Here is a 25,970-nt window from a genome sequence, read left to right as displayed (position 1 = left end):
GTTAGTTCAGCAGAGCTGGACAGGGATGCATAAAAATGTTTATGGGTCCTACTGCTCTCCATTCGTTTGAGATGCTCTCATATTATTAATTACACTGGGGTTTTTTTTGCTACTGATCATCAGTGTGGTACCAGTTGATATGTGAAATGCTTTGATGGCACTGAGAGAAAGGGAGGATGTGGTGGGAATAATTGTCGATCAGGTACAGGGGCTGAGCTGCCAGGTCAGAGACAGTGCCACCCTGTTCTGCACCCAGCCAGTGGTAATTCCTCCAAGAGGGGAGTATTTTTGAGATCCTTTCCTTTGTCTCATGGTGGTGGTGCACAGGCACAGCTTGCTCTGCAAGCACATCCTGCCTCAGTGATCAGCAGAAGTGTCACTCATGTTTCCAGAGTGTTTCTCTTCATCAAACATGATATGCCACATTTAAAGCAATTAAGAGAAAGCCATTGCAGCTGACAGTGCACATAAAGCAGTGGCAGAAAAATAGACTGAAATGTTTGGATTTATCCATATTCTAAATTTGCTTATAAGCCATATGCTGCTTTTGACAAGTAATTTGAAGGCTGGACTGCAGCAGATGTGAAGTAAAGAGAAGACGTTCAAAGAGCTATTCTTGACTTTTGCAGGGGCAGGTAGGAATCACTTTCTTAATAGTAGTTTCTGCACTGGAAGGAAATCAGTCCCCTATGCAGTACACCCACAAAGTTGTACTTCATCCCAAAGCAAGCACACAGAGATGGAGGAGGGTAGACAGTAGTACAAATTGTGACAAGATAGATGTTTGAGAAGATTGGGCAACATATTTTTTCTTTCTGAGCTCAGGATTCTAAGGGTTGAACTCAGCTGATCTGGGACAAGAAGCATTGTAGCAAAATACATTTACCATCTCAGTCAACTCAAGTTACTGCAGTTCAGATTCTCTAAACTAAAATATTTACGAAGTGTCTATATTTACTCACTGCAATTATAGAGCCATAGTGTAAAACAATTCAAAAGTTGGCCACAGATAACTCTTAGCTAATAAAAGATAACAGTGATCAAGTAAGTTATTTTTCCATAAAACTGTTTTCTCTATTCCACCCCAAGAGAAATTTAATACTTTTGGACTAGCTGTATGCACTGATTTTATGCCAGTGAATAGGCAGGTTATTGTATCCCACAGTAAAAATTAATTTGAAGCGTGTTACTTTAGTGGCATACTGATTTAATCAAGATATGTTTTGTTTGTTTCTTTTCCTCCATAGCAGATGTATTTAACTTATGCCAGAAAACAAAGTTCCATACAAATGGGCAGAGATGGAGTTTTTTTGTATTACATGTTTTATATGTGGAACATAAAGTCAGCTTAAAGAATTTTCTATTATTTATGAATACATAGGCATCTAAACACATCCAAAAATGTATGTTGTAAAGGTCCTCTAACATATTTGCAGAAAAAAAAAATACTGCTATTTGAGTGAGAGAAAAGGAAACTATGATCATCACTTTACTGCCTCCAGAGTTCATTTTCTCAAAATAGGTGTGGCCCAGAAAAGGCCAGAACTGGCAACACAGATGCTTAAAGAGTACACAGATACATGAGGGGTAGCACCAGTTCTCCTGCTGTGCCTAGAGAGTGCTTGGGTGTGTATTGCCTTTACGTGTATACACATGAAAGCGCACCACACATACATGTACACACACGTACACGTGTGTGTGAGAATATATATGTGTATATATATCTGTGTGTGTGTATATACAGACACATATGTGCTGATTCCCAGAGTCCATCCAATAGCTCATCACCCAACACAGCTGAGCTGTTGCATTCATAGGGAAGGAATAAAAGGAGACCCAGCTGAAGCTGTGCCTCTCTCTCCTATTCAGTGTGTCAGATGAGAGACACATGGAGAGCCCCCATCCCACCCACCCCTGTGGATACCAGAGCAGACACGGTTCCACCCTGCTTCCTGTCCTCGGGCTGTCAGGCATGAAACTGCAGAGAAGCACCAGCCAGGGGCATCAGCCAGCTACACTCAGCTGCTAGAGCAACCAAAGCCAAAACCTCTTGACACTCAGAGCTGCTTTCAATGATTTCAACTCCATGTTCTCTGCCTGTGCAATTCCTAATTTTTGATCCCTTTTCTCTTTTCGTCCTTCTCATTCACTTTAATTTTTTCATCCTCACTTTCACTTCATAATTACACAGTAAAGTACTCTTCTGTTCTTTGCCTTCCTCCAGAACATATCTCTCCATCACTTTTCTTTCTGTTTTGCCTGCATCCTCCAGACTCTACTTCCATCAAAATGTAGCATCATGGAACTTCTCACTGTTTCTCCACATGGGGTATGTCTTGTCTGTTTTATTTGTAAGCTTTTAATGGAAGAGGCTGTATGAAAAACCTTGATTTTGGTGCCCACCACAATAGGTCCTCCTTTTTGACTGGTCTTTACACCATACCTTGTTAAACATGAGTTGTGATAGTCAGATCCTACAACAGCATTATTTGTGTGAAACAATGCTTCTCCACAGCATTGCTGCTGTTCCCCCACCATGGTCACTTCACACGTTTACACAACTGCTTCCTTTATGTATCAGTGCTCTGTAATCAGCATATGGTTCATGTTACAGGTTTCTCAGGTTTCAAAGTGAAATAAAATGAGCTTCCTTCCATTTTGAGAATATCCTTTTTAAGAAGTCCAAACAAAAGACACACATTATTAGCAAATTCATAAGTAGCTGCCAGAAGACAGAAAATTCAGAATGGAAACATGAGTGAAGTAACAGCGATACCATTTTTTGTTTGTTCTTGGTGCAACAGCAAGGGAAAATATTTAGAAATTTAAATTATTAATTTATTTGTAGTTTTAATAAATCAGATGTGGTTTTGTAGCATTTGCCAGTGTCAGTACTTCACAGCACAAATCCTTCACAGAAGATCCAATCATTCTGTGGTGTAATTGTGGGATTCTCCAGGTTCCTCTAGGAGTGAGTGTAGAGCAATAATGTTAGTAGCAGTAGGCAAGCAGCCTTTCATTTGTTTTACTGCAAAGCCTGAATAGTTTGCCATTAAGAAAGAGCAAATGACAAAGGCTCAAGCTCCTGGATCAAATCTGTCTTTCATTTTTGGATTGGAAACCTCGTCCAAAGACTTATAAACATAACTATTTTAGTTTCTTTTTACTTCTCCTTTACTGTTACAGCTATACCGTGTGTACACATAAAACTTTTAAACTCACGTTGGCATATATACTTGCACTTTCTGGTTCAACTTCAGTCCCAAAGGAAAAACCCCAAAGGGAGCAGAGGCTCTGCTTCAGCAAAGCTCTTAAGCTTCTGCTTAATTTTATGTCAACACATTGCTCCAGTATTAAAAGTTAGGTTGAAAGACTGAATTAGAGGAGCTAACAGAGGAGAATCAGTTGTTATCCTATGCCACTGACCTGACGAATTCTAAGGTTGGAACAAAGAAGAATTGAAACCATTGTTTCCTTAGTCTCAGATTAGTCATAAAACACGTGTTTTGCTTGTGTTTAAATGCTTTGTCAGAGCGAAGAAGTAGTCTTCTCTCAAAAATTACGCGTTTGGAACCAGACTCTTGACGATTCACAAAAATGTGTAATAGTTGGTCAGCATGGTATATTGACGCAGTAATGGCAAAGGGCTCCAAGGATCACAAGGTTTGGTGGACTGGTTTGTTTATATCTGTTTTTCATTAATATCATAGCTGTTGTGGCCACAGAATATCCTATTTGCCTTATTTGAAAATAATGACCCTTGAGAATACTCATTTCCAAGACGAAGCTGTATTTTATCATTGTGACCAGTTCAACAAATGCCATCACATTCTATCTTTATTATGAGCAGTGTCTTATACCTTAAAGGGTCCTTTGAAATTAGTGGCTTAATTGCAAATAAAGTTACTGCTCAACAGTTTTCACTGTTGCTAAATATGTGACTTTAGAAACAACACCGTAAAAATAAGTATCCTAAAATGTTCCACATCTTTTGTCTATACAGTAGGAAGCATTGCACTGTAACTTTAAAATACCAAAAATAATCAAGAAGACATGTTAACCATCTCTTAAGAGTGCTTAATTTCTAAGCCAATGAACTCAGCTGCTGAATTTGTCCTTTGTTTTAGGCTGTGATAGTTCTGTTGCATAACTACAATTAGGAAACATTAGAACACTCCAAAATGTTACAATATTAAGTGGATGGAAATGCAGGGTTGTTTTTCATTTAGTTTTACAACAGGGAAGGGGCATTGGAACAGCAGCATGTTACCTTTTTTTTTTTTAACATCTAGTTTATGATTCATTCTAAAATATTCTTTCATTTGGAAATAACTTAAGATATTCCTGTTCTGACTAGCAGGGTAAATATTTTAGTAAGGACTTTTCAGAGAGAAATTTTGACAGTAACATACTCCTCCCTTAGTGTTACAAAGGAAATACTTGCTATCCAAACCCAGAGTTGGCATTTTAATGGAAATGGTTCCAAAAGAATATGCAGAACATTACAAATGTAAAATGCAGTTAATGAAAGAGTATACAGATGTCTTTCATGCATTTAAATAAAAATGTCTAAATTGAATTCTGAAAATGTCAACAGTGATCTCTGAGCCATATGCTTGTTATTACAATAGTATGTTGTGTGTAGCTGTCATTTAGTGAGAAACATGACAGACCAAAAGGGAAAATACAGATAAAAACATTAAGTCAGAGGAGAGACCATGTTACAAAGCATTTTGTGCTATGTTTTTGCCTTTCTATGAAGATACCACTTTTTCTTGCCTTTTGTTTGCTCACATAATTTCTGCTGATATCTAAAACACTTATTGAAGACATAGGAAAAGGAGAATGGAGGCCAAGCTGCGTGGGCTATAGCGAACCAAAACTGCAGAGAGATGCATGCTTCACAGAGAGTTTAATATGAAAATAAGCCACAGTTTCTTTGCTTGGTTTCTGGAGCAGAAAGTCGCAAAACAAGCAGAAAACTTTTGGTTCTTGATGAAATGGTTAGTTTAGCTTCCTTACGTCATCTACTCTGAGTGTTTCAGACCTTAACTTCTTTTTTAATTTAAGGAATTTAGACCTAGCTTGACTTAGTTTATCTCTGTGAAGCTGGGGCCTTGGAAAATATTTCAGAAGTAGATTTAGCCTTATGTTTGCATTTTGTTCTTTTGCAAATGTGGTAGAGGTAACCTTGATTTGCTAATTAGTGGAGTCACGCTTTATTGTGACAGAAAACTAAGAACAGTCCTTCATTGAAAATAACAAAGACCTACCCCATGGTGATTGATGAGAACGTTGTACAAGTGAAATGAGCTGGAAAGTCATCATCTTGTCTTTTCCTTTGCCACAGGAAAAGCATAACAGAGAGATTTCTTTTCTTCTGGTCCTGATAAGGAATCTAACGAAGCATAAGGAGAGGTTACAGAGCATGGAAATGTGTCACACCCAGCTGCTCACTAGCTTGCAAAGCTGCAGTAAATAATACAGTTGCTATTTAATAAACAAAAGAAAACAGAAGTCCTTTGATAGTGATCCCTAGCCTCTCTCATTTGCCCTTCTGATGATACAGTTTGCTTCTACTTAATTGACTGTAGTTTTGGAATAACATGGAGTTTGATACTGGATTTTACGATTTGTTTTTGTTGATAGGGAAGACAAAGGACTTAAGTTTCTGGGACTCGATTCAGCAAAGTACAGACATATGTGGTCCAGGTTGTCTGGATCATACTTTTTTCTCATAGGTTCTCCGTGAATAGTTACAGTAAAGACACACAGGAATACATGTAGTTTTATTTTCCAAATTGCATAATTAATAGCATATTTTTCTGCTTGTCACAGGCTTTTGAGAAGCAATGTTGCATTTGAGACAAGCTGCATTTCTCACATGCATTATTTGTAACACTTCACTTTCAAAAGACGTATCTTCAGGGAGACAGTTTGTTCCATTGGTCGGCTCTTTTTGCACACTAATTTCTAACATACCACTGGATTTTATTAAAAATGCCTTAGAGTTTGTTTTATTTAATATTTGTGGAGGTGAAGGCAGGAAATATCCTCTGCCTGTGGAACATCAAAATCCATCTTCTCCCCTCCCAAGAAGACCATGAGCTCTCATGTTGCACCTTTCCTCTCGTCTGATTCTTTTCTATTTTGTTAGCATTAGGAAATAAGTAGGCTCATCGCTCATTGTGTCACTGTGAGTTGAAGATACCTACTTTTTTTTAGAATCAGTCAAGTGTTCAAAAGAAAACAAGGCAAGGTTTACACTAATGTATACTAATACAAATCAGTGTTATTTTGCTCAGAAGTGGTGGGGCTGTGGCACATGTCCCTTTGGAGAGGCTGTGTGGGACGTGTGGGACCATCTCCCACCACTGTAGCCACAGCAAACCTCACAGTCACCTCACTGCCTGCTGCAGTCTGTTACACCTGAGGTCCAGAGATGGGCTGCTGAGGAGTGCTAGTAGCTGGCATCTTCTAGTCACCTACCTTGCCTGGTTGTCACCCGGGCTGTGGCAGGCAGCAGCCCAAAGAGATGGAGTAGGGCCACAGGCCCTGGCAGTGAGTGTGAAGTGGAACAGCACAGTGCAGGAATGAAAAGAAGGGTCAGAAATGGGAATGGGGAAAGGAAGGGGCAACAGGATTTAAGAAGCGAGGAAAGAGAGACGTAAAGGAAAGGTAAGAAATAAGAAAAGAAAGGAGAAAGTGATAGACCATGTAAGTGCAATGGGATGGGTAGCCATTCCCCTAGTCTGGTCTAAAAGCAAAGTTCTCATTCTTTCAGTGAAAACAAAAGTCTTCGTGTATATGCTCTATTCCTCTTGCAAAATGTCTTCTCTTTGCCTTGGCTGTAGGTTGAGGAGCTTGTCTGTTCCCTTTTTAAAGCTGTTGGTTCAAGAGCCTTTTTTTTTTTTAAATTCAAGTTAATAGAATTGCTAATTAATTGCTGCTGTAAACAGGGAGAACAACTTGATTTGTTGGGTGCTTCCAAGAACCGATTATCTTGTTTCCTACTTTTAATTTAGGTGTAGTAAGGCATCAGTAAGATGCTCATCCTGAAGACTGTTCTGAGAGCTCAAACAATGCTATAGCAGCATTGCAAAACTATATGTAAAGTTCTTACATGGGACATCCTGGGCAAGCTGATTCCAGTAGGCCACTGTCCCCTCTCAGATTTTTTTGAAGCATGTTTTTTCCAATGAAATGTATGAAAATAAAATCTTTCCTCTTTTATGTATCTCTAATTTTCTTCAAGCTTGTTAAGCCTTTATAACTGAAAGCAAACTCCAGTTCTTTGGAGTATTTAACAAACATTAACTAGTTAATCTTTGCAATGCTCATGGATTAGTTAACCATTATCTCTGAATTTATAATTCAAGAGAGGCAACAAAGTTAATGTACTCCTGTAACTAGAGCTGGGGTAGTAATAGACCCCAACACTGAGCCATTTTACAGCACTTAGGAGTGTCATGATTCTTCTGCTGTGCCAAGTACACTACAAGCAAAAAAAATATAATATTAAAGTGTCTTTTTAAAAGTGCACAGTTGAGCTTTATTTATTATGTATTCCCTGAAGATATTAGGAAGGGATTTTCTTCTTATTTTCCTCTGTGTTCACATCTTTAATAAAAGCTGTTAACTGTTTATGAAAGGAGTGCCTAAAGAATAGTAGTATTTTGATGCCTGGTGTCATGATGACATTTTTCTCTCGGTGAAGGTTGGTTACATCTCTCTGAAGGTGCTGTTGGTTCCAGTGACTGTGGGAGGAAGATGGGAGTAATAAAAAGCAGTGGGACCAGCTTAGGTCTTTGAAAATTGATGGGTAGTGTCCCAATAACTTCACTGGAATGCATTGTGCCTACTATGAGGCCATCTTCTTCCTAAGCATGCAAACCATTCGTGACTATGCTGAATTCCTCAAAGTTTCTGTGATGGAAGCCCTCAGAATTAGGTCCAAACTCTTCTGTAACCTTAGTTTCCAATCCAAGAAAGTGACTGCTGTCCAGCCACCTCCTTTTACAATGCCTTGAGCCTTGATGTGTCTGTATAAGCCACAAGTATATTTCCTTATATATCAGGAGACTGATCAGGCCTGTGTTATAAAAAGTTTAAATAAGTTGGAAAGAGTTTGTAACTGTGAAGGAGCAGTAGGAATTAAGTGCGCAAGTCTTTCTGATTTTAAATGATGGTTGTGTTCCCAGTCTCTAGGATCCTAGTGACTATTTTTTTCTCAGTTTTAAAAAAATTGTAACTTGTTTTCTTGTTGCCATTAGGTGTTTCAGCAAGAGCCTCTGCACTTTCAGTGGCTACTACTTAAAAAAAACAGCTGAAGAGAGAAAGTAAAGGAACAATCTTGAGTCTTTTGTGTCTAGCCAAGGATCTGACAGTTTTCAAAAAATCTGGGCTGCCAAGGTACAAAGCTGCCTTGGTTGTATGAGGTCTGATCATCCAAGTCCCTTGGGATGCTTCTAAAGGCTCATCTTTTGTTGTTATGTATCAGTGTATAAACAAATCAGTATAAACACTGCAGACAGATTCAATGAGACTTTCTGTAGAAATGTCAGTAGTGTTGCCAAGGTGTTGATAGACCATTAGGAAGAGTAGTCTGTCATAAATCTCTATATATTTACATAATTTGAGTACTGCTTTGGACCAGAATCCATGTGGTCTGAGCTGTTTGCACATGATTTTTGAGCGCATCAAGATGTTAGTCTTTGTTCTGAGGTTAGTCCTTCTTGCACTTAGGTGACAGTGTAGGGCAGTCATCTTCCAGGGCCTTCTGCATTATTTCTAATGTTAGCTTAAGTTAACAGTCCCTAAGATAAATTTACAGATTTACTCTTCTAAGATGTTTTACCACCTAAGTCCGAAGCTGCTTGTAAAGCATTTTTCTTGATGTATGGGCACAGCGTTGTTTCAGCTTTCTAATCACTGACCAGCTGGCTTGTTAGTGAATAGAGCTGTGGGCCCCTTGCCACATTTCATGTGAGGTCTTGGCTGGGTGGCCAAGCAGGCAGCCTGCAGCCAGTGTCAAAGCAATTCAAGAGGTATTGGCACAGCAGTGTCCCCATTAATTTCTGCTTGTCACATGCTGTCATGCAAGTTACACCAGAGAGGAAATGACCGTTAAAAAAAAAAGTACGCTTGTGGCACTTGGTCCCCTCCAGACGTTATCCCCGAGGTAAAACAAGTGGATACAATTAGCTGCTGTCCACAGACAGCTGCAAGGAAGGAGAAGTCGAGATCTGGGCCCCACAGCAACATGTCCTTCCTGTTAGCGAGGAGTGTCGTCTGTCAGCATATGCCGTATTTTAACCCTTCCTGGAGTTGGAGGAAATTCGGAAGAGCTGTTATGGCCAATGGCATCAGGAAGGTGCTGGTAAAGAGCTGTAGTGCTGCTGAAGCAGCATTCCTCCTAGAGAAGAGGGTTTGTTTGTTGATACCTTTCCTCATAAGGGCTGGTGTGAGAGGCGCAGGGGGACAGTCAACTCATCAGTGATTGATAATTTATTGTAATTTGTAGATTGGATTGTGGCAGGGAGTGAGACAGTGATTTCAGTGTGCTCCTCCCCAAAGCATAGTGCAGTAGTTTAAGGGAGTCACATCCAGCTTTGTGGATTTTTGGGGTGGACTGACTTCTCTGATTACATCAGGAGAACTTCCACAAGGATTGCAGGTGTTGATGTCCCAAAATACAGATGGGTAGTAACACAGAAACAAAGACTCTGAAGAGGAAGAGGCAGTGATATCCCACAATGAGAGAAGGATTAGGAGGAATCAAAAATCTGTTTTTAAATTGGAAGCACTAAGGTAATAGAGGTAGGGGTGTATTCACAGTGTTCCAGAACAGATAGACTTAGTTAAGATAAAGTCTGGGTTTTACCTCTGAAGAAAGAGGCTCACAGCATCATCTAAAGGAAAAATGTCACTTATCCTGTTGAGAAACATAATTAAAGAATCTGTAATTATATGAAAAGTGTCCTCCAGAATTCAAACTGCAGTGTGACCTGCTGTGATGCTTAGAGACCAAATTTGTGCTGGTGTCAATCCCTAGACGTGTGCTAGAAGGGTCTTCACAGTGGATGCATATGAATCACAGGTGCTATTTCAAGTCATTTGTATAGAACTTTACCAGCTGGGTGAGGCAGTAAAGAATTTGGGGGATTTCATGGTACATTTTAGTCCTCATCTCTTTTTCAGATTGTATGAGGAATAAAAGAACAGAGTAGTAACAGCTTGTCAAACGAGGAAGCTCTGTGAGAAACTGCTGTTTCCAATACAGTTATAAAAAGCATGTAATAAAAGAAAGGAAGTTTCCCAGAAGTTATTTGGGGATGTACAAAACTGTGATATCATCATCCAGAGATACAAGAAAGAAACACAAGTGTTTTGCTTATCTAGGCTCAGATCCATAAATTCTGTTAAAAGCTGTGCCTTGTGTTTTTTCTGCAGGGCACAAAGAGTGGAAGGGTTTGAGCATTACATTTTACCAAGTTACATTTACCTGCTGTAAAATTTTCCCATATGGGACAAGTCTTGCTAACAGTACCACATTTGCCAGTTTCTGTCAGAATGTTAAAAGAAACTTCCCTCTGTTAAATTCTCATATATTTTATCTGACAAATACCAGTAGCCAGATGGGAAATGCTGTGTGTTTCATTTGCATGTCTGGTAATTCCACTTCAACAGGGATTTTTGGTACACTGAATGACTGAACTTAAGTAGAACAATTATTATGTAGGTGTCTTTTCAGTCATGCGTATTCTTCTCATCAAATATGAAAAATAGCATATGAAAGAATAAAACTTGAAATATCTAGATTGCAAACTAACTTGACAGGTGTTGAACTATAAAAGTAGAAATTGATGTGGAAAGACTTACATAAACTTAAAATGCATCCATGTGTGTGCCCAAGCATGTGTATATACATATGTCCCCCAGAGATGTTAAGTAGACATGTTATATACTGAATTTGGTGTTTGGTTCTGTTACTGAGGCCAGCATGGGAATCTGTCAGCATTAAGGTTCTGGTAAAACAGACATGTACTTAGATTGAAACTTTTACCAACCCTTAAAATATGAATCCATGTCCTTACTTTAAGGAGGGTAGACAGGAGGTTACCCAGGGCAGTTCCTTGAGCACAGTCAGGTGCATCTATTGTCGTAGTCTAATCCTACTTAGGTTGCCTTTGCTGCCGGTGAGCCCTAGTGTTTGTGAAGTGTTTGGAGCACTCCAAAATAAGTTTGGTCAGGTTCTCCTGTGGTGGTAAAAATTCAGCAGTTCTTTTCTAACTCAAAAGTAACAGTTGGCAAGCTTAAGCAAAGGGACAAGAACATATTAAGCCTGCTGTGGTGGCTGTGAATTGAGTTCATTTATGTATAGGTGCACAAGGGAAAACAGTGCCTCAGTATACTGAAAGCTGTGTATGATACACTTTCATGAAATTCAGTCATAAGCTTACAGCAATGCAGTAGCATTGGTGAACCTCAAAGTTTCTCAAATACTACTGTGGACTTTCATAATTTAGCTAAAATTTTTCATTTTTCCTGAATCTTGTGCACAGTTGCAGTACTTTGATTGGGACTGACATATAATGATCATAAGATACAGGCAGATCTATGCATAATAGTGACATTTGCCATTTTTACTAGTCTGGCTCTGAACTAATTCTCCAATTACTATATTTCAAAGTAACTTATTTAGGACTTTCTAAGCTTGATTTCCTTGCTACTTTCAATAGCAACCAAAACAGTCTTCAAAACAGTGTTCTATAGACTCTGCTCCTTCAGGTATTTTATCTTTTAAATTGCTACACAAATAATTCTGGCCATTAAAAAAACACAAAAAACTAAACCACAGAAAACCAGCAAAACACAAAACCAAACAACACAACCATATTCATTTCAGTGTTTATTGCAGTGCACTACTGTAGATAGTATTGTCTTCAGTGGGATTATTCAAAACATTACGTGTGTATACATACATTCATACTTCTGTGAGTGTGCATGTCCGTAGGGTTCTTCATCCTAGCAATTGGATAATCCAAAATCCCTTGTATGAGATGTGCTTTCTTTCTTACAAAAGCAGTTTAAAACAGATTAGAGTCTGTTTATAAGAATATATTTTAACATATCTTTTTATCTATTCTTAAGTGCATTAAAGTACCTTTTATATGATTAAAATAATTTTACAATTCCAAGATAATTATACAAGTACTTTGTGTTTAAAAATAAATGTTACTTAATTATTTTTCAAAAAATTATTTACTTTTATCAGCATAGAAAATACCACCAATTAATAGACCAGTTCCTTGCATGTGTTTATCAGATACTAATAATACACTAGATAAATTGAGTGTATCTTTCTCTGCATATTGTTTTACTCTATGAACAGAAAATGAATATGTAAACTTGTATAGTAAGGTTGATTAATAAGGCTAAATGAATAGATCATTTGAATTTATTGTTCTCTTATCAAAACAGTAAACATATTTAAATTGAACATGCTGTGAAGTTCACATTCTCTTGGTATTTCCTAGTTAAATGACAGGAGTATCGCAGCAGTTTTTCTCTTTTGAGGAATGACCCTTACCCTGTGAATATGTTTATGGAAAGCAGTAGGATTACTCTGAGATAAACAGTTACCCAGTGTAAGGAAGATGGAAGAGCTGTATATCCTATATATATTTGGGTGGATTGTGGATGAGTCCTGAGAAGCTGTGATGTGGCTAGAAGGCAAAGACAGCCTCCTCATCCCCCTTCTGAATGCCCTGCAGGGAGACTGATCAGAATAGCTTTCTTCTGAGAAAAGGAACAGGGCACAAGGGCAGGGATCTGTCTGCCTCTTACTGTGTCCCAGCCACTGCATCCAGCCAGCTGCATGGAGAAGAATATCCTGCAGCTCCACAGACAGTGGCAAATTCCATATGGCCCATCATAGCCATGGCATTCTAGATAGGCTGGTGTGATGGGTTCCCAGCCCAGTGTGAGGACAAAAATAAAAAAAGAAAATCACTGCATTTAACAGGGAATCACTACATTATTGCTAATGCCTTTGGGATTCAGTGTAACAACATTAATCATGTCTTTTGCTATTCATGTATCTGTACTGTGTAATTCCTCAGGAATGCCATTGTTTTTTTGGCATTAATTAATGTTGACTGTTTGTTACAAAGTATAACCATAGAAGGGCTGTAATTATTCTGCTTCAAAAATAGGCCTCAGAGAATGGGACAGCTCTTTAAACTTTCATTCCAGCATGTGTAAAATTACCCTTTAAATTGAAAGCAATTCAGTGGTTGGGGATTCTATATAGCTGAGTAGATTGTGGAAGAAGCATCATTCTGTTCCCCCTGTGCTCTGAGGAGGTGCTATTCCAGTGAGAGGCAGTGAGGCTTTTAAATGAAACTACCTTGACTGATTCATCACACGCTGCTGTCTAAAACTCATCCCCTTTGTTTACACTTGTGGTTGCCTTTTATGCAAACACTCCTACAGGAAATGTTCAGGATGAGTATTCCAACACCTGCCATGTAAAATAGGGACATTCCATTCTGCTCAGCAAAAAGAAAAATGAGTTGGAGATAGAGGCTCTGGGTGAAGGATGTAAGTTGTGAAGGTGCATGAGATACTTCACAGGAGAATAGGAGAAGCATTAGGAGATGCCAAAAGATTGTTGTGCTTTACAAAATGTTAGTATAGAAATAGAGCAGAAAGAGGAAAATAGGTTTAAAAAAAAACAAACTACAAAAAACAAAAAACAAAAAAAACCAAACCAAAAAACATGTAAAACCTGTGTGTTAGTGCAAATTTAGGGTCTGTTGTAGTTTGCAAGGCTCTGTACTGTGATGCTTTTGTGGGCTTTTTGTGTCACAACTGATGATATTTGTGGGTTTCCACTGACTCCTCAAATACTCTCTTTGGTATTAGGAACCCCTGTCGCTGTAAGAAAGGGCAACCTGCTTAAAGCTTTTTCCTTCTTCACATTGTAGCCAGTGGAGGAAAAGCAGGAGCTTCATATAATGAGCAGCCAGTCATAAGTGTATGTTACCTCAGGGTTCATGTCTTCTCTGAAGATGTATTACTCTTGGTGATTTACTTCAGGTTGCATCTCACTGTGTTCCCCTTTACCATCTAGCATCCATACTTTACCATGGCAGTGGGTTAGCCTAGTCCAGCACTCAAACTCACATCCAGGCACTCTCTGACTTCTTCTACCTCAGCTACAGAAAGCAGAGACCAACAAAGAGCAAGAAAGCTCATGGGCTGAGATAAGAGAGGAAGACTGCTTACCAAGCACTATTGTGGGCAAAATAGATTTATCCTGGGGAAAATCAACTTAGTCCAATGCCAGTCAAGGTATATACTTGCTAGTTCAAGTGGTGGACAAAAAATGGGCAGATTTTTAAATAACACCTTCTCCTGCCTTTTTCCAGGCTGTACATCGCTTCTAACTCTCCCCAGCCCAAGCAGCATAGGAACAGCTCCTCTCTCCTGATCCTTCCTCCTCACACTTTGTGCTCTACCCTAGGTCATCTCCACAGGCTGCAGTTCCCTATGGAGTATCTGCCTGCTCCATGAGCTGTGGGGTGGATAACTGCTCCACCGTGGACAACTTTTTCTTTCTCCTCTCATTTATTTCCCTTCCTCCACTCACCTTGGTGTTACCTGTGCAGTCTTTCACTCCTTTTGTTCTCTTCTCCTCTTTCCTTGAAGCCTTTTCTGCCCTTGAATATATCTTCATGGAGGCACCAGCGTCCTGGCCCAGCCGTGCACTGCGGTGGGTCCATCGGAGCCGGCTGCAGCTGAGTGTGTCTGGCAGGGTACAGCCCCTGGTGTCCCCTGGCTGAGGGCCCTGCAGTCCTGGCTGCTGGTGCCTAGGCACTGACACTGAAAACAACTCCATAGGTTCTTTTGTCTTTGAGTAGATACTTGAATGTTCTGGTTGACAGCCATGCCATCCTCTTTTGGATTAGGCAGGCAGAATCCTCCAGAGAATCTGGCAGGTCTTAAACAAGCAGTAAGTTGTTGAAGATAATCGACAGATATTTTTATTGGGAGTCAAGATGGTGGGTGACTCTTAAAGGATCAGAGCAGTATTTGAAGCCAATGGCTTGGAAGGGATTTATGGATCAGATGCTGGAGGAGGGTTAAGAGGGGTCAGTGAAGCGTAGAGTCAATAGAGGATAGGACAAGGTGGAAACAAAAATGTATAGGAAATCAAGGCTTTGTGTTCCCTCTGCCTGAGCTGGGAAGTGTGAGCCATGAATATTGCCTTTGGCAGAGGCAGCAGAAACAGCTGCTCAGCCTAGCCCAAGCCCAGCCCCATCCTCACTGATGACAGAGGAAGAATACGCAGGATATATTTCTGTGTGTTATTGAGACTCATCACAGAATGTGGTGTCGCTTGAGACACCATCATAATTTGGTCCTGACATTCAGAGCTGATAAATTCAGTAAATGTCAAACTGAGAAATCTTTGTCAATACCTTATATGGTGGAACAAGCAAAGATGCAGCATTTCCATAATAAATTTTACTCCTGTTTTCATTATGAGACTTTTACAAAATTGAAGCTACATATTTTCCTGTAAAGAAAGTGCACTTGTTCACAGCATCCCAAAATACCTTTGTTTTCAATTGAGTTACAAGTAAATATTTTATTTTTGCACATAGTTGACATTGAAAATGTAGCCTGACAAAGAAAAAAAAATTGTAAAGCTGTCCTTGTCTGAAAGTAATTGCAGTGGGATAATGTGTGCATGTATCTTCAACTCGAGCAACAGCCAAATATCATAGGTTTTGTGATACCAGAGCATGTCAGAAATCTCTAATCTGAAGCAACAAGCACATACTGTGTCTTTGTTTGCAAACATACAATATCCAAAGAAGAGTGATAGACATCAGTAAAGGTTTGATCAGGACTCATTAGAGCTTGTTCCTTCAATCTCTTAAGGCACAAAGGTTCTTGTTTGTTGAATAGAATTGATTGTTTTTCAATTAATTTTTGAAATATGATTCTCTTTGTATTTCCAAAGTTTGGTATTCCCATCTACTGCAGAAAATTTCTCAGTCAAAAGCAGACATGGAAAAAACAAATCCTTGAGGCACATGAAGACTCTCTTGCAGTTATTTTAGAACTTGGTAATTTAGATAATACTGGGTCACTAATAAAACTGGATGCATTTCCGTTAGATGAGTGAAATTATCCTGATTTAATTAGGTAGTGATCTGGCTTGTGCATGTTTACAGCCTTTATCCAATTTGCTAGCAAAGGTTAGTGTCTTCTGATGTTAGTTACAGTGTCAAAGAAAGCGCAGAGCCCAGACCCTGCCTTATGTTTCTTGCAAGTGGCTGACCAAGTGAATGAAATAATTTTCCAAAAGCAAGGCCTAATGGTTTTTGACTAGGCTTACGTGCAGCACAAGATTTTAATCTGCTGCATGTGTTATTCTGTATTTAAAGATGATAAGAATAAGCCTATGTCGTGATTTTGGCTTCTGCTCTTTCTCTAACTTGCTGAGAATTTAAAAACAGGGCAATAATGGATCACAAATAGCAAACAGTTATTTTACATCCAAATGCCCTTTACACACACTAAACTTTGGGCTGTTCTTCCAGATAAATTTGGACTGAAGTCTGTTACTACCTGTCATAGTAAGTAATAAGTGTAATCAACAGTCCAACCTGAATACTAGAAAACAGCTTATATGGACTAATCCTGAATTTCCTGGAAGATGAGATACAGCACTTTTTGCCCTCCACTTGCTCTTCTTCTTTCTAATACCTTTTAAATTTACACTTTCCCAGTACACTTTTCTGCAGCACATTTTCTTTTTTGTGTGTGAAGAGCATTTCTGTAAATGATATTCATCTTTTGAGTCTGATGGGTAGAGAGGAAGATGTACCAGTTTCCATTTTCAAGTATTTTCTTTTTTTACCTGTGGCTGGAAGAAGACTCTGAATTTAGAACCTGAAGATACTGCATGCAGCTTGAAATGAGCAGAGCAGAATTGTGTTATGCTGAGCTTGAGGAAGAAAGTTGAAACAAAGCCAGCATCAGTTGTTGGAAAAAATATTCTTGATATGTTTGGTAACTGCCTGAATGAGTTTAGAGTTGACAAATGAATAGGATACATAACTGTCACCAAAAAGGGACTTACCAGGGTCTACTGACTAATACTTCAGTTCTTTAAATCATTTTCTTATTTGATACTATGCCAGCCTGGAACAAAAAAGAAAAAATGAGTCCAAATTCAGTGAAACAACTAAGTTCATATTTAAAATCGCCATATGCCAAGATGTTGTTGGCATGTTCTTCACATCTGCAAGACTGATCCAAAGACTTCTGGGATTTGGTAAAAGTTGAAATGGCACAGAGTGACCAGCTATGACATACATTAATTCTACTGATGACTGAAACTTTTGCAGAGCTGTAGTCCAAGTTCTTATAAATTTCTGAGCTGCTAAGAAAAGTTGTATTTATACAAGAGGATTCAATATACTCTGTGTATTTCTTTTAAAGGTCCAAACTATATTATACCAGTTGTCAAAATTATCAGTTCCCCATTTTTTCTGGGGAAGCAAAGGAAATAAAAGGCATCAGCTAGCAGGAAATGGAGTTCTCAGTTCACCACCTTCCTTCACAGGCGATAATAATTTAATACTGTCACAGTGTCCGTAATTTCATGTTAAAATGTCCATCATTGGGATCTTCAAATAAAAGCTGATTGCTTTGTGAGCTGGTTGTATACAGAAATGGCCTTGTTTTATCAGAGGTCAGGTGAGAGCTTCCAAACTTAATATCTATATATTTTATAATACTTTATATATAAATGATCAGGAAACATTACAAGAAAATAATAATTTTGTATTAAATTATTTAGCAATATTTCTAAAGCCTATATTAAAAATGCATCCAACTTAACCAGTATTATCAAGCTGAATGTTTTGAGCTATTTTTACACCCATGTTCAGATATAATTCCTTTCAGTAGTGTGCCTTGAATATTTACTTGCAGCATGCCCAAGTCCATAGAGAAGAACAAAAGCAATCAACCTCAAGTTATCCTTCTTCCCTTTTCTTTTTCATGCCGTGCCCTTCTCCAAGATCATTTTGGTTGCTAACAACAGGATTGGAGGACACCCTGCTGCATGGATTATGGGAAGGGCATATGCCCCAGCATATACAGAACAGCAGTTTCATGAGCTCAAGTCAATGGCATGCAGAAAATAAGCTTCTTTATCCATTTTTTTCCTTCCTTGTTGCAGCATCTTCTTGTAACTACCTGTTCCACAAATATGATTTTCAAGTTGACAGTATCCTAATTTGGAAGGCAGGGGATTTCTAGTATTTGGTTTTGAGTCTGCTGGTTCATTCTTTTCACATTACTAAGATTGTCAAAACATGAGTACAGATAAAATAGTTTCTTCAGCTGTGGAAATGTCGTGGAAAATTGTATCACTGTAAGAAAACAGAAAGGAGAATCAGAATTATGATTCTTATACTGTTTTAGTGCTAAACTTCCATCTAAAGGTAGTTTCTGTCCTATTCATTAAATGTTATACTGCAGGTTTTGACGAGTGAGCCTTTTCCCTCTATAACATTAAATAAAATTATATTTGTCATTTAAACAGTTTTTATGTTTGAAACAGGTTCCTGTGCCTGTTAAAATAAATTAAAAAATGACACTTCACCACAGCAGGACAAAGCATAAGCTAGTGAGAATGCAAAGTGGCATGTGGTTTAAAGTTAAGAGCAAAAAAACTGCTATGTATTTTTCTTACTTGGACAGCATTCTTCTGAAGTTGTTCAGGGATTTAGAGACATACTTTTAAAGTATATTGATTAATCTTTATATAACTGTTAATCAATCTCAGATAATTAAACTAGAAACCATACATTAATTTGATAAGGACATTGGTCAATTCCATTTGTTCTAGCAACATCCTGTCCATTTTATATTTATAGTTGGTTTTATCTACTGTAATAATATTCATTAAATTGGTTTTTCAGGTTATGACAGGGGATTTATATATTTATATATTTTATTTATATAAAAATATAAATATATAAAAATAAAATATAAATATATAAAAGTAAAATATATTTATTATATTTATATATTTTGTTTGCCTGCCACCTTGTCTTGATAACTGCATATTGATTTCTTTTTTATATATAGGATATGATGCTTCAGCTGTTTCGGGGACTGGATTTTCTGCATTCTCATCGTGTGGTGCATCGGGATCTGAAACCCCAAAATATCCTTGTAACTAGCAATGGGCAGATAAAGCTAGCTGACTTTGGCCTTGCACGAATCTACAGTTTTCAGATGGCTCTTACCTCAGTGGTAAGTTTCTGAAGGCTTTTATTTTTCTGTTAAAATAGCAGTGTGAACCATGTCTACAGTTGAAGTTACTTGTGTCTCTGAAAACAATTGCTTTCCAGGCAGGGTTGAAGTTGTGGTGATTGCTTTGTACAAGTAATCAGTTACTGACTGCTAGCTCTGAATTAAATTGTGACTGATGGCAGAGTGATAAGTATGTGCTAGTTTTCTGAAACTCCCATCAGTCGAGCTTCTGTAGTGATACCAACTTCCTTTGTAAATTAAGTCAGACAGGTATGGTTAAAGTTTCTGAAGTACCATTTTAAGATAAAGCCCTTGCTGAATCCCGGGTATTTTGCCTGAAAAAACCCCAGGTACTTGTGAAAATGCCATACCATCGCGCTCTGATTTTCCACCTCTGTGGATGTGCATTTGGTGCTTCCTTCCATATGTTAATGAATTATTCCAAATAGGGTTGTGCTGGAGGAAGCTCAAGCTTTCCTGACAGCCAAAATCACAGCTGTTTCCCAAGCCAGCTGTTAAAGGGCACCTCTAGTATCACCAGATTTCCTGCCAGTGTTGCCCCCCTCTCACCAGCTCTCCTGGTTATCCTTGGCTCAGACATGAGCTCGCTTGCAGATTTAGCTCTCTCCTCCATTAATGCTGGAGAAACCCTGCCAGCTCCTTGCTTTTTGACCCCATTTCCACGCTTGCTGGCCCTGCCCCCAGAATCAGCTGCTGTAGCTTCTTGGCACAGCATCACTGGAGCATATTGAGGAGCTGCCATGCTGTGTTCATGTTGGGTATCTTTGGGATATGTTGCCTGCTCATGATTTTTTTTTTTTTTTTTGTTTCCTTTTTCTATTCTGAGTGTCCCAACTGCCATGACAGTAACTCTTATGATAGACAGAAAAGGCAGAACTGCTGAAAAGAGAAACTGAAAGGATACACTTTGCATTTTACATCATGTTGGCAGAAACAATTCATTCTTATTATTAGTTTGTGCAAGGGTCTTCCCATTGTGAAGTGATGTAACTATGGACATCTGGCTTTAGAGTGAATGAAGGGAGGAAGCAACAGAAAATTATATGATCTTGCTAAACACAGGGAAGTATCCTTGCCACATAAAACATATGTAAACCAGTGTTTTAGGGCTAGTTTTTTTCACAGTCTGTAGGATGTAGTCTAATCCAAAGGTGAAAGAATCTGTCTGGTGAGATCAGGGAACATAGGTCATGTAACTCAAAGCAGAAGAAAATGAGAGAAGGATTCTTCCTGAATTGTTCTAACTTTGTTTCCCATCTACCAGTCAGCAGCAGCTTCAGTGAGTGTTTCTGTTAATGCGTAAAATCATTTAAGCTAAAACTGCAGAATGTTATAAGGTTTCCAGCAAGACATTTTGAAAAGTTCTGCATGGAATGAGGAAAAAATACCTACAGAACTGAGCAGGAGTTTTTCCATGATCATGTAAGCCTTCTTAGGAAGGAAGTTTAAAACTTCCAAAACCCAGAAGTCTACCACAGTGAAAGAGGACATTGCCAGGATTGCTTTGTAATGTACATATGCCCAAGTATTTAATACTTGTGTGCTAGAGGTCATGTGTTAAAACCCACGAGCTGGTACTCTTGGTGCTGCTGTGAACAAGAGGTGTTCAGCCTAAGGGATTATCCACATGCAAGTTTGTACTGTGTTCACATAAGCATCCAAGTGTCATTTCAGCTAAGCTAAAGAATATTAAAACAGTTGAATTATTCTGTGATCAAGGATAAATTAACTATATGGGCACAGACACAAGCAATGGTTTTCACACCTAAAACTTAGTGTGTTATTATTTTATTTAAAAAAAAACCCCAAAACCAGCCTCTCTAAGTTAAAAAAACTAATAGTTCAAAAGTTAAATTCAAAGTTAAGAAATGTTTTAAAACAGTTTGCAACATCTTTGCAATAAACTTGTGTCCGGGTATGTGGGAAACCATAGGGTTGCTTAGAATGTGATAAATGTGGTATGATTTTAAATGTCAGTCTTCGCTGCTCCTACAAACTGATTGCAGGTTAGAAACTTTTATTGAATATGTCTTAGCTATCAGTTTTCCTTTTCTGGTTTTCTGCCTTTGCTTAGGTGTGCAGATGGTGCTTTTTTACCTCCATTGAAACTTAATACAGGAAACACAGCTAAACAAAACAGCTCCAAACCCCCAAACTTCTGGTTTTCAAACATAAAGACATTCTTGAATTTACCATCCCTAAAATAGTCTTAATTGCAGTAATTCACCAGACAGTGAGTAAGCTTTCATGGACTTCAGCAAGACCTGCTTGTTATTGAAGCATTTGCAGAAAAAAAAGAGTTGCATTATAAAAGGCAGAATATATCTATACATAAATGAATTAATAAAAGTCACAGCTTTCAAAGGTTTGCTTTGGATAGTGATAGTGCAGACAGCCCAGTGATAAAAAAGACTAACATTGCGATCAATACCAGGCTCTGCAGCCTTTCCTTCAGAAGAGAAACTTACTGCAAGATAAACTACAAGAATCATCTTTAGAAGTATCAGACCACTCCCAAGCTGTGTCCTCATTCATTTCTCATAAAGAAACTCTTCAGATGGGACAAAAAGAGCTTGCCATGAAAGTAGCCCAGTAAAAACGGATCCAGCCCAAATGCTGTGGGTGCTGCAAATAACTTCAAAGCAGTCTCTCTCTAACAGCCAGTTATTTACACAATGCTGAAGAAACCTTCTGGCAGACCAGTAGTCCAGGCATATTGCTGTCACTTAAAGAAACCTTGATATTTCTGTCAGGGAATGAGTAAAATAGTCAAACTAATGTTATTCAGGCTGGGGAGGCAGGGTGGAGATCACTGTTCCCAGCTGTGTTCCGTCTGAGACCTGATACGAATCTAAAATAAAAGCAGTAGAAGGAATGAGGTTGGCTGGGGGTGTCTGAGATGGTGGATAACAGGGCATGCTTTTGGTTTTGTGCAGTTAGACTCTTTTCCAAGTGTTGGTCATGGCCCTTGGGGAAATTTTGAGTAGGCTTTGTGATAACAGAGAAGCTCCATAGGACAGAGGAGGTAGATAGATGTGACTGTAGTTTTAGAATTGGTTAGCAAAAAGCTAATGAACTATCACATTTTTCCTGGTGCAGAAAAGTGGGTGCTCAGTTTTAACTTTTTCTGAGCAAAGGAGCAGTTGGGTGTCTGGAAAATCTGTAGTTGTATTATCTAAAAGGAATAATCTATTTGTCTATTTCTGATGGCTTTTGACTGCATTACATAAAGGAAATGAAGCTGAATCATGGCATACAAGAATGTTAAGTGAGATAAGTGCATGCAGTTGTGATGAGAGCATCTAGGTGGAGCTGAGGCTATCCAGCTCCTAAAACCTGGCCTGCATCAGGATCTTGAATGAAACTGGCAAAATGTTTGTGTTTGTAACACACTTACAGTACTTTCTTTGAAAACATGTGTGCTTTACCTTAGATGTTAGCATTACTGAGGATTTTTTTCCCCCATGAAATGCCAACAAAATTGGTTTATGTCTTCCTTTTTAAAAAAACACCACTTGTTTTCAGATTTACCGAACACAGAAGGGAAAATACATCAATTTCACTGCTAATGCTGTAAGTTGTTGAGTACTAGACCTGACTAAATAGATTTTCTGAAAAGAGAGGATGCAAAATATTCTGCAGTTACTTTCAATAAATAATTTTAGATTATGCTAGCATTTTATTTGATTCTTTCTTCAGGATAAAAACTTTCCATCCATTTCTGGCAGTCACTTCAACGCAAATGGTTTGCATGTCACATCATGCAAGAACTTGGATTTCATTTTGTTGGTATAGTAGCAAGGGAGCATAAAATAATTTTCACTAAGGGGACTTACTTTGTAAAAACAAATATGTAAGTTAGTTACAGCAACAAAAACAGCACCCAAAAAATGACAGAAAAGCTCTCTTCTAAAGAGGAATGAGTGCTTCTCTGTTTCCTTCCCACTGTCACATTGTGATTTTCCAGTAAATGCTCCCCCTTAGTAAATAATGTAAAATTAGATGTTTGTCTGATTGTCTTAGCAAAATGATTGCTAAGAACCCAGACAAAGAAATTTTTTTATTTTTCCTTGTTTTTTGTCATTTTTCCCTCTTTTTTTATGGCCATCTCTTTGAGTCTCTTGCAGTGTAGCTTTAACCAGAGATCCATTGAGGATCCCTAAATGGACCTGATTCAGCAATCTATTTAAAGCTCACAGTTACCATCAGACATCACAGGAAACCTATGGAAATTAGGCAACTGCCTGCCACTGGTTAAACTAAGTGTTAAAGAGTGTCCCAATGAAATCAGTACAAATCAGTACAGTGATACTTGATTTTATCTCATGCATGATTGAAGAAGCTCATAACTCTTCCCCCTCTGACAGGCAGAAGTTGCACTGTTTTGGTCTGCCCTTCACTGTTGTGAGGAAGGACATCACCTGAGATCTGAGCCCTTGTCTGCAGGTCTTTCACTGTGGTTCATTTGAAAATGAGACACATACAGCCAGTGGATCAAAATATGTGGGTTTGAGCTGTCAGTCAGTGCTGCTGCTGAGAGTTTGTGGCTATTTAGAATTGCAGTAAGATCAAAATTGTTGTCTTATTTAAGGAAAATCCATCTTCCCTACTAATACATAGTTCTGCATAAAAAGTCCATGTGTCTGGCTTTGTGAAAAAATTAGTGAATTTTTCTGATATTTTAACATCTGGTGGGATCTTTATTGCATCCTCCCAGCATCCTCTAGGAAGGTTATTTCCATCACATAAAATAAGTCATTTATCTCTGGAGTCATCTTAAGAACAAAAATCATTATAGGCACATTGACTGTAAGGTCTGCAGATGACTAAAAACATTCTAAGATATATTTATGATGACTTGACTCAGGTAAGATGTTCGCTAAGAATACTCAGATTTATATGGAAATAACGATGACAAAACAGATCGTTCAAAGGCACAATATTAATCAAAGGGCAGTATGGAAATGCACATTAACAAAATTAGGAAATTAGAACTTCCTTACTCATCTACATTCTAATCATATGATAATTTTCAAAACCAACTTAATTTTTGTTGCCTATCATAAGAACCTTTAACTTTTTAAGGCTTGCTTGGAAGAGCTGTACTAGCTGCTCTCACAGAGCAGAGGATTTATGACAAAGTTGTTACCTCTAGAGACATGTTCTAGAAATAATCTACAGGTGCTGTCTCACAGCATAAGTAGATGTAACCTTTCTACTGCTGCTGAAAGGGTGGCTTTTTGACTGCACACTTCCATCACTTCCCTTTCTTTGGCATTAGTAGTTGCTCCCTTGCAGTCTGACTGGAAATGAGCCCTCTATAAAGTAGTTATTAATTTTCAGGTGGCTTAGTAGATGCAAATCACTGCATGGCCACATGACTGAAAGCACTGACACACAGGAGAGGGTGAGCAGAAAGATGGGGTCATCCACTCCCTAGACACCACCAGCTTAGATTTGTTGGAGTCAGCTAAGAAACCACATCTGAAGTGTTCAGCTGAGGCCTCAAATAACTAAAGTAACTCAAAGGCAGAAATGTTTTTCAAAACCTTGCAGCTGATGCTGATTTATGCTGTTCTGAAGGTGTTAAGTGAACCAGTCAGCTGCTTCATTTAAGGCTATTACTGTATCTGACTGTAACAAAACTTCTAAGGGCATCTGTATCAGTGTTTGAAGTATTTTTTTGCCCGCACAGTGCCAAGACCTGCGTTCGGTGCTCTGTGCTGTTCCTCTGCAGCTGGTGCCAGGACTTACCCTTGAGACCTGTCAGGAATGCAGAGAATGCAGCTCTCTGCTCTGATTCAGACCCAGGTTTATCATGAACCATAAAAAGCCTATCTTTTAATCTTTCAAAGAAAGTAAATTATTTCACAGTAAACAAGCAAATTGGCTTCACATGAGAATATTTTCTGTGCCCTTTTCCAGCAAACCCCTTTCCAGAGCTGCAGACACTAGGATATATGATCTGTGAGAAGAGAGGTTGTCCACACTGATCTGAGCATGTTTTGCAGCCCTGCAGCTGCAGCAGTGCAAGCCTGCAGAATAAATTTACCTCATCCTGATGGAAAAAAAAGGGGAAGAAGCACAGCTTTGAGCACAGTTTATATCAGAACAAAGGAAGTTTCTGCTGGGCTGGACCAAAAGTTGACTATGTGCTCTGTCAAAGAGTAATGTTTAAGAGAGGATGCTTAGGAGATAGAGAAGAAACAGCTTTCAGCAATCAGAAATAAAGCAATTTCCAATGCTGGAGCTTGTATCTAGATCATTGTCTATAAAAATTATTGAAGTATCCATCTTTTCATAACCTAATCTTTGAACCATTTCTACTCTGGGCTACAGTTAACTTCAGCACTGTGAGAAAAGCTTTTTATTTTGTTTTAAATCTGGCATCTAATATTACTTAGGTTCCTCTTAATTCTGCTTTTGTGAGGCATTGCCATTTCACCTCAGGGTGAAATTTGGTGTTATTTTGCAACAGCACAGTTCCATTGCTGCAAGAAAAATGGACTCAGTGGAAATAGGCCTTCACATGTTGATGTTTTTCTTCTCTTCTCTTCTCTTCTCTTCTCTTCTCTTCTCTTCTCTTCTCTTCTCTTCTC

The 25,970-nt window shown here is 38.5% G+C and overlaps 1 protein-coding gene across 1 annotated transcript in view; it reads left to right on the top strand.

The window, feature by feature from the left end:
- The window catches only part of CDK6 (cyclin dependent kinase 6), a 135,063-nt gene that overhangs the window by 37,204 nt on the left and 71,889 nt on the right, over positions 1-25,970 (top strand). Inside the window, exon 3 of the mRNA XM_015618216.3 lies at positions 19,183-19,350. Within this exon, the coding sequence (XP_015473702.1) occupies positions 19,183-19,350 (168 nt within the window). The remainder of the gene's footprint in view (positions 1-19,182; positions 19,351-25,970) is intronic.

The sequence above is a fragment of the Parus major genome, chromosome 2 (genome assembly GCF_001522545.3).
Source record: "Parus major isolate Abel chromosome 2, Parus_major1.1, whole genome shotgun sequence".
In the NCBI taxonomy this organism is placed as follows: Eukaryota; Metazoa; Chordata; class Aves; order Passeriformes; family Paridae; genus Parus; species Parus major.
Note: the sequence above shows the minus strand (reverse complement) of the source record. Positions and strands in the feature narration are given on the sequence as shown.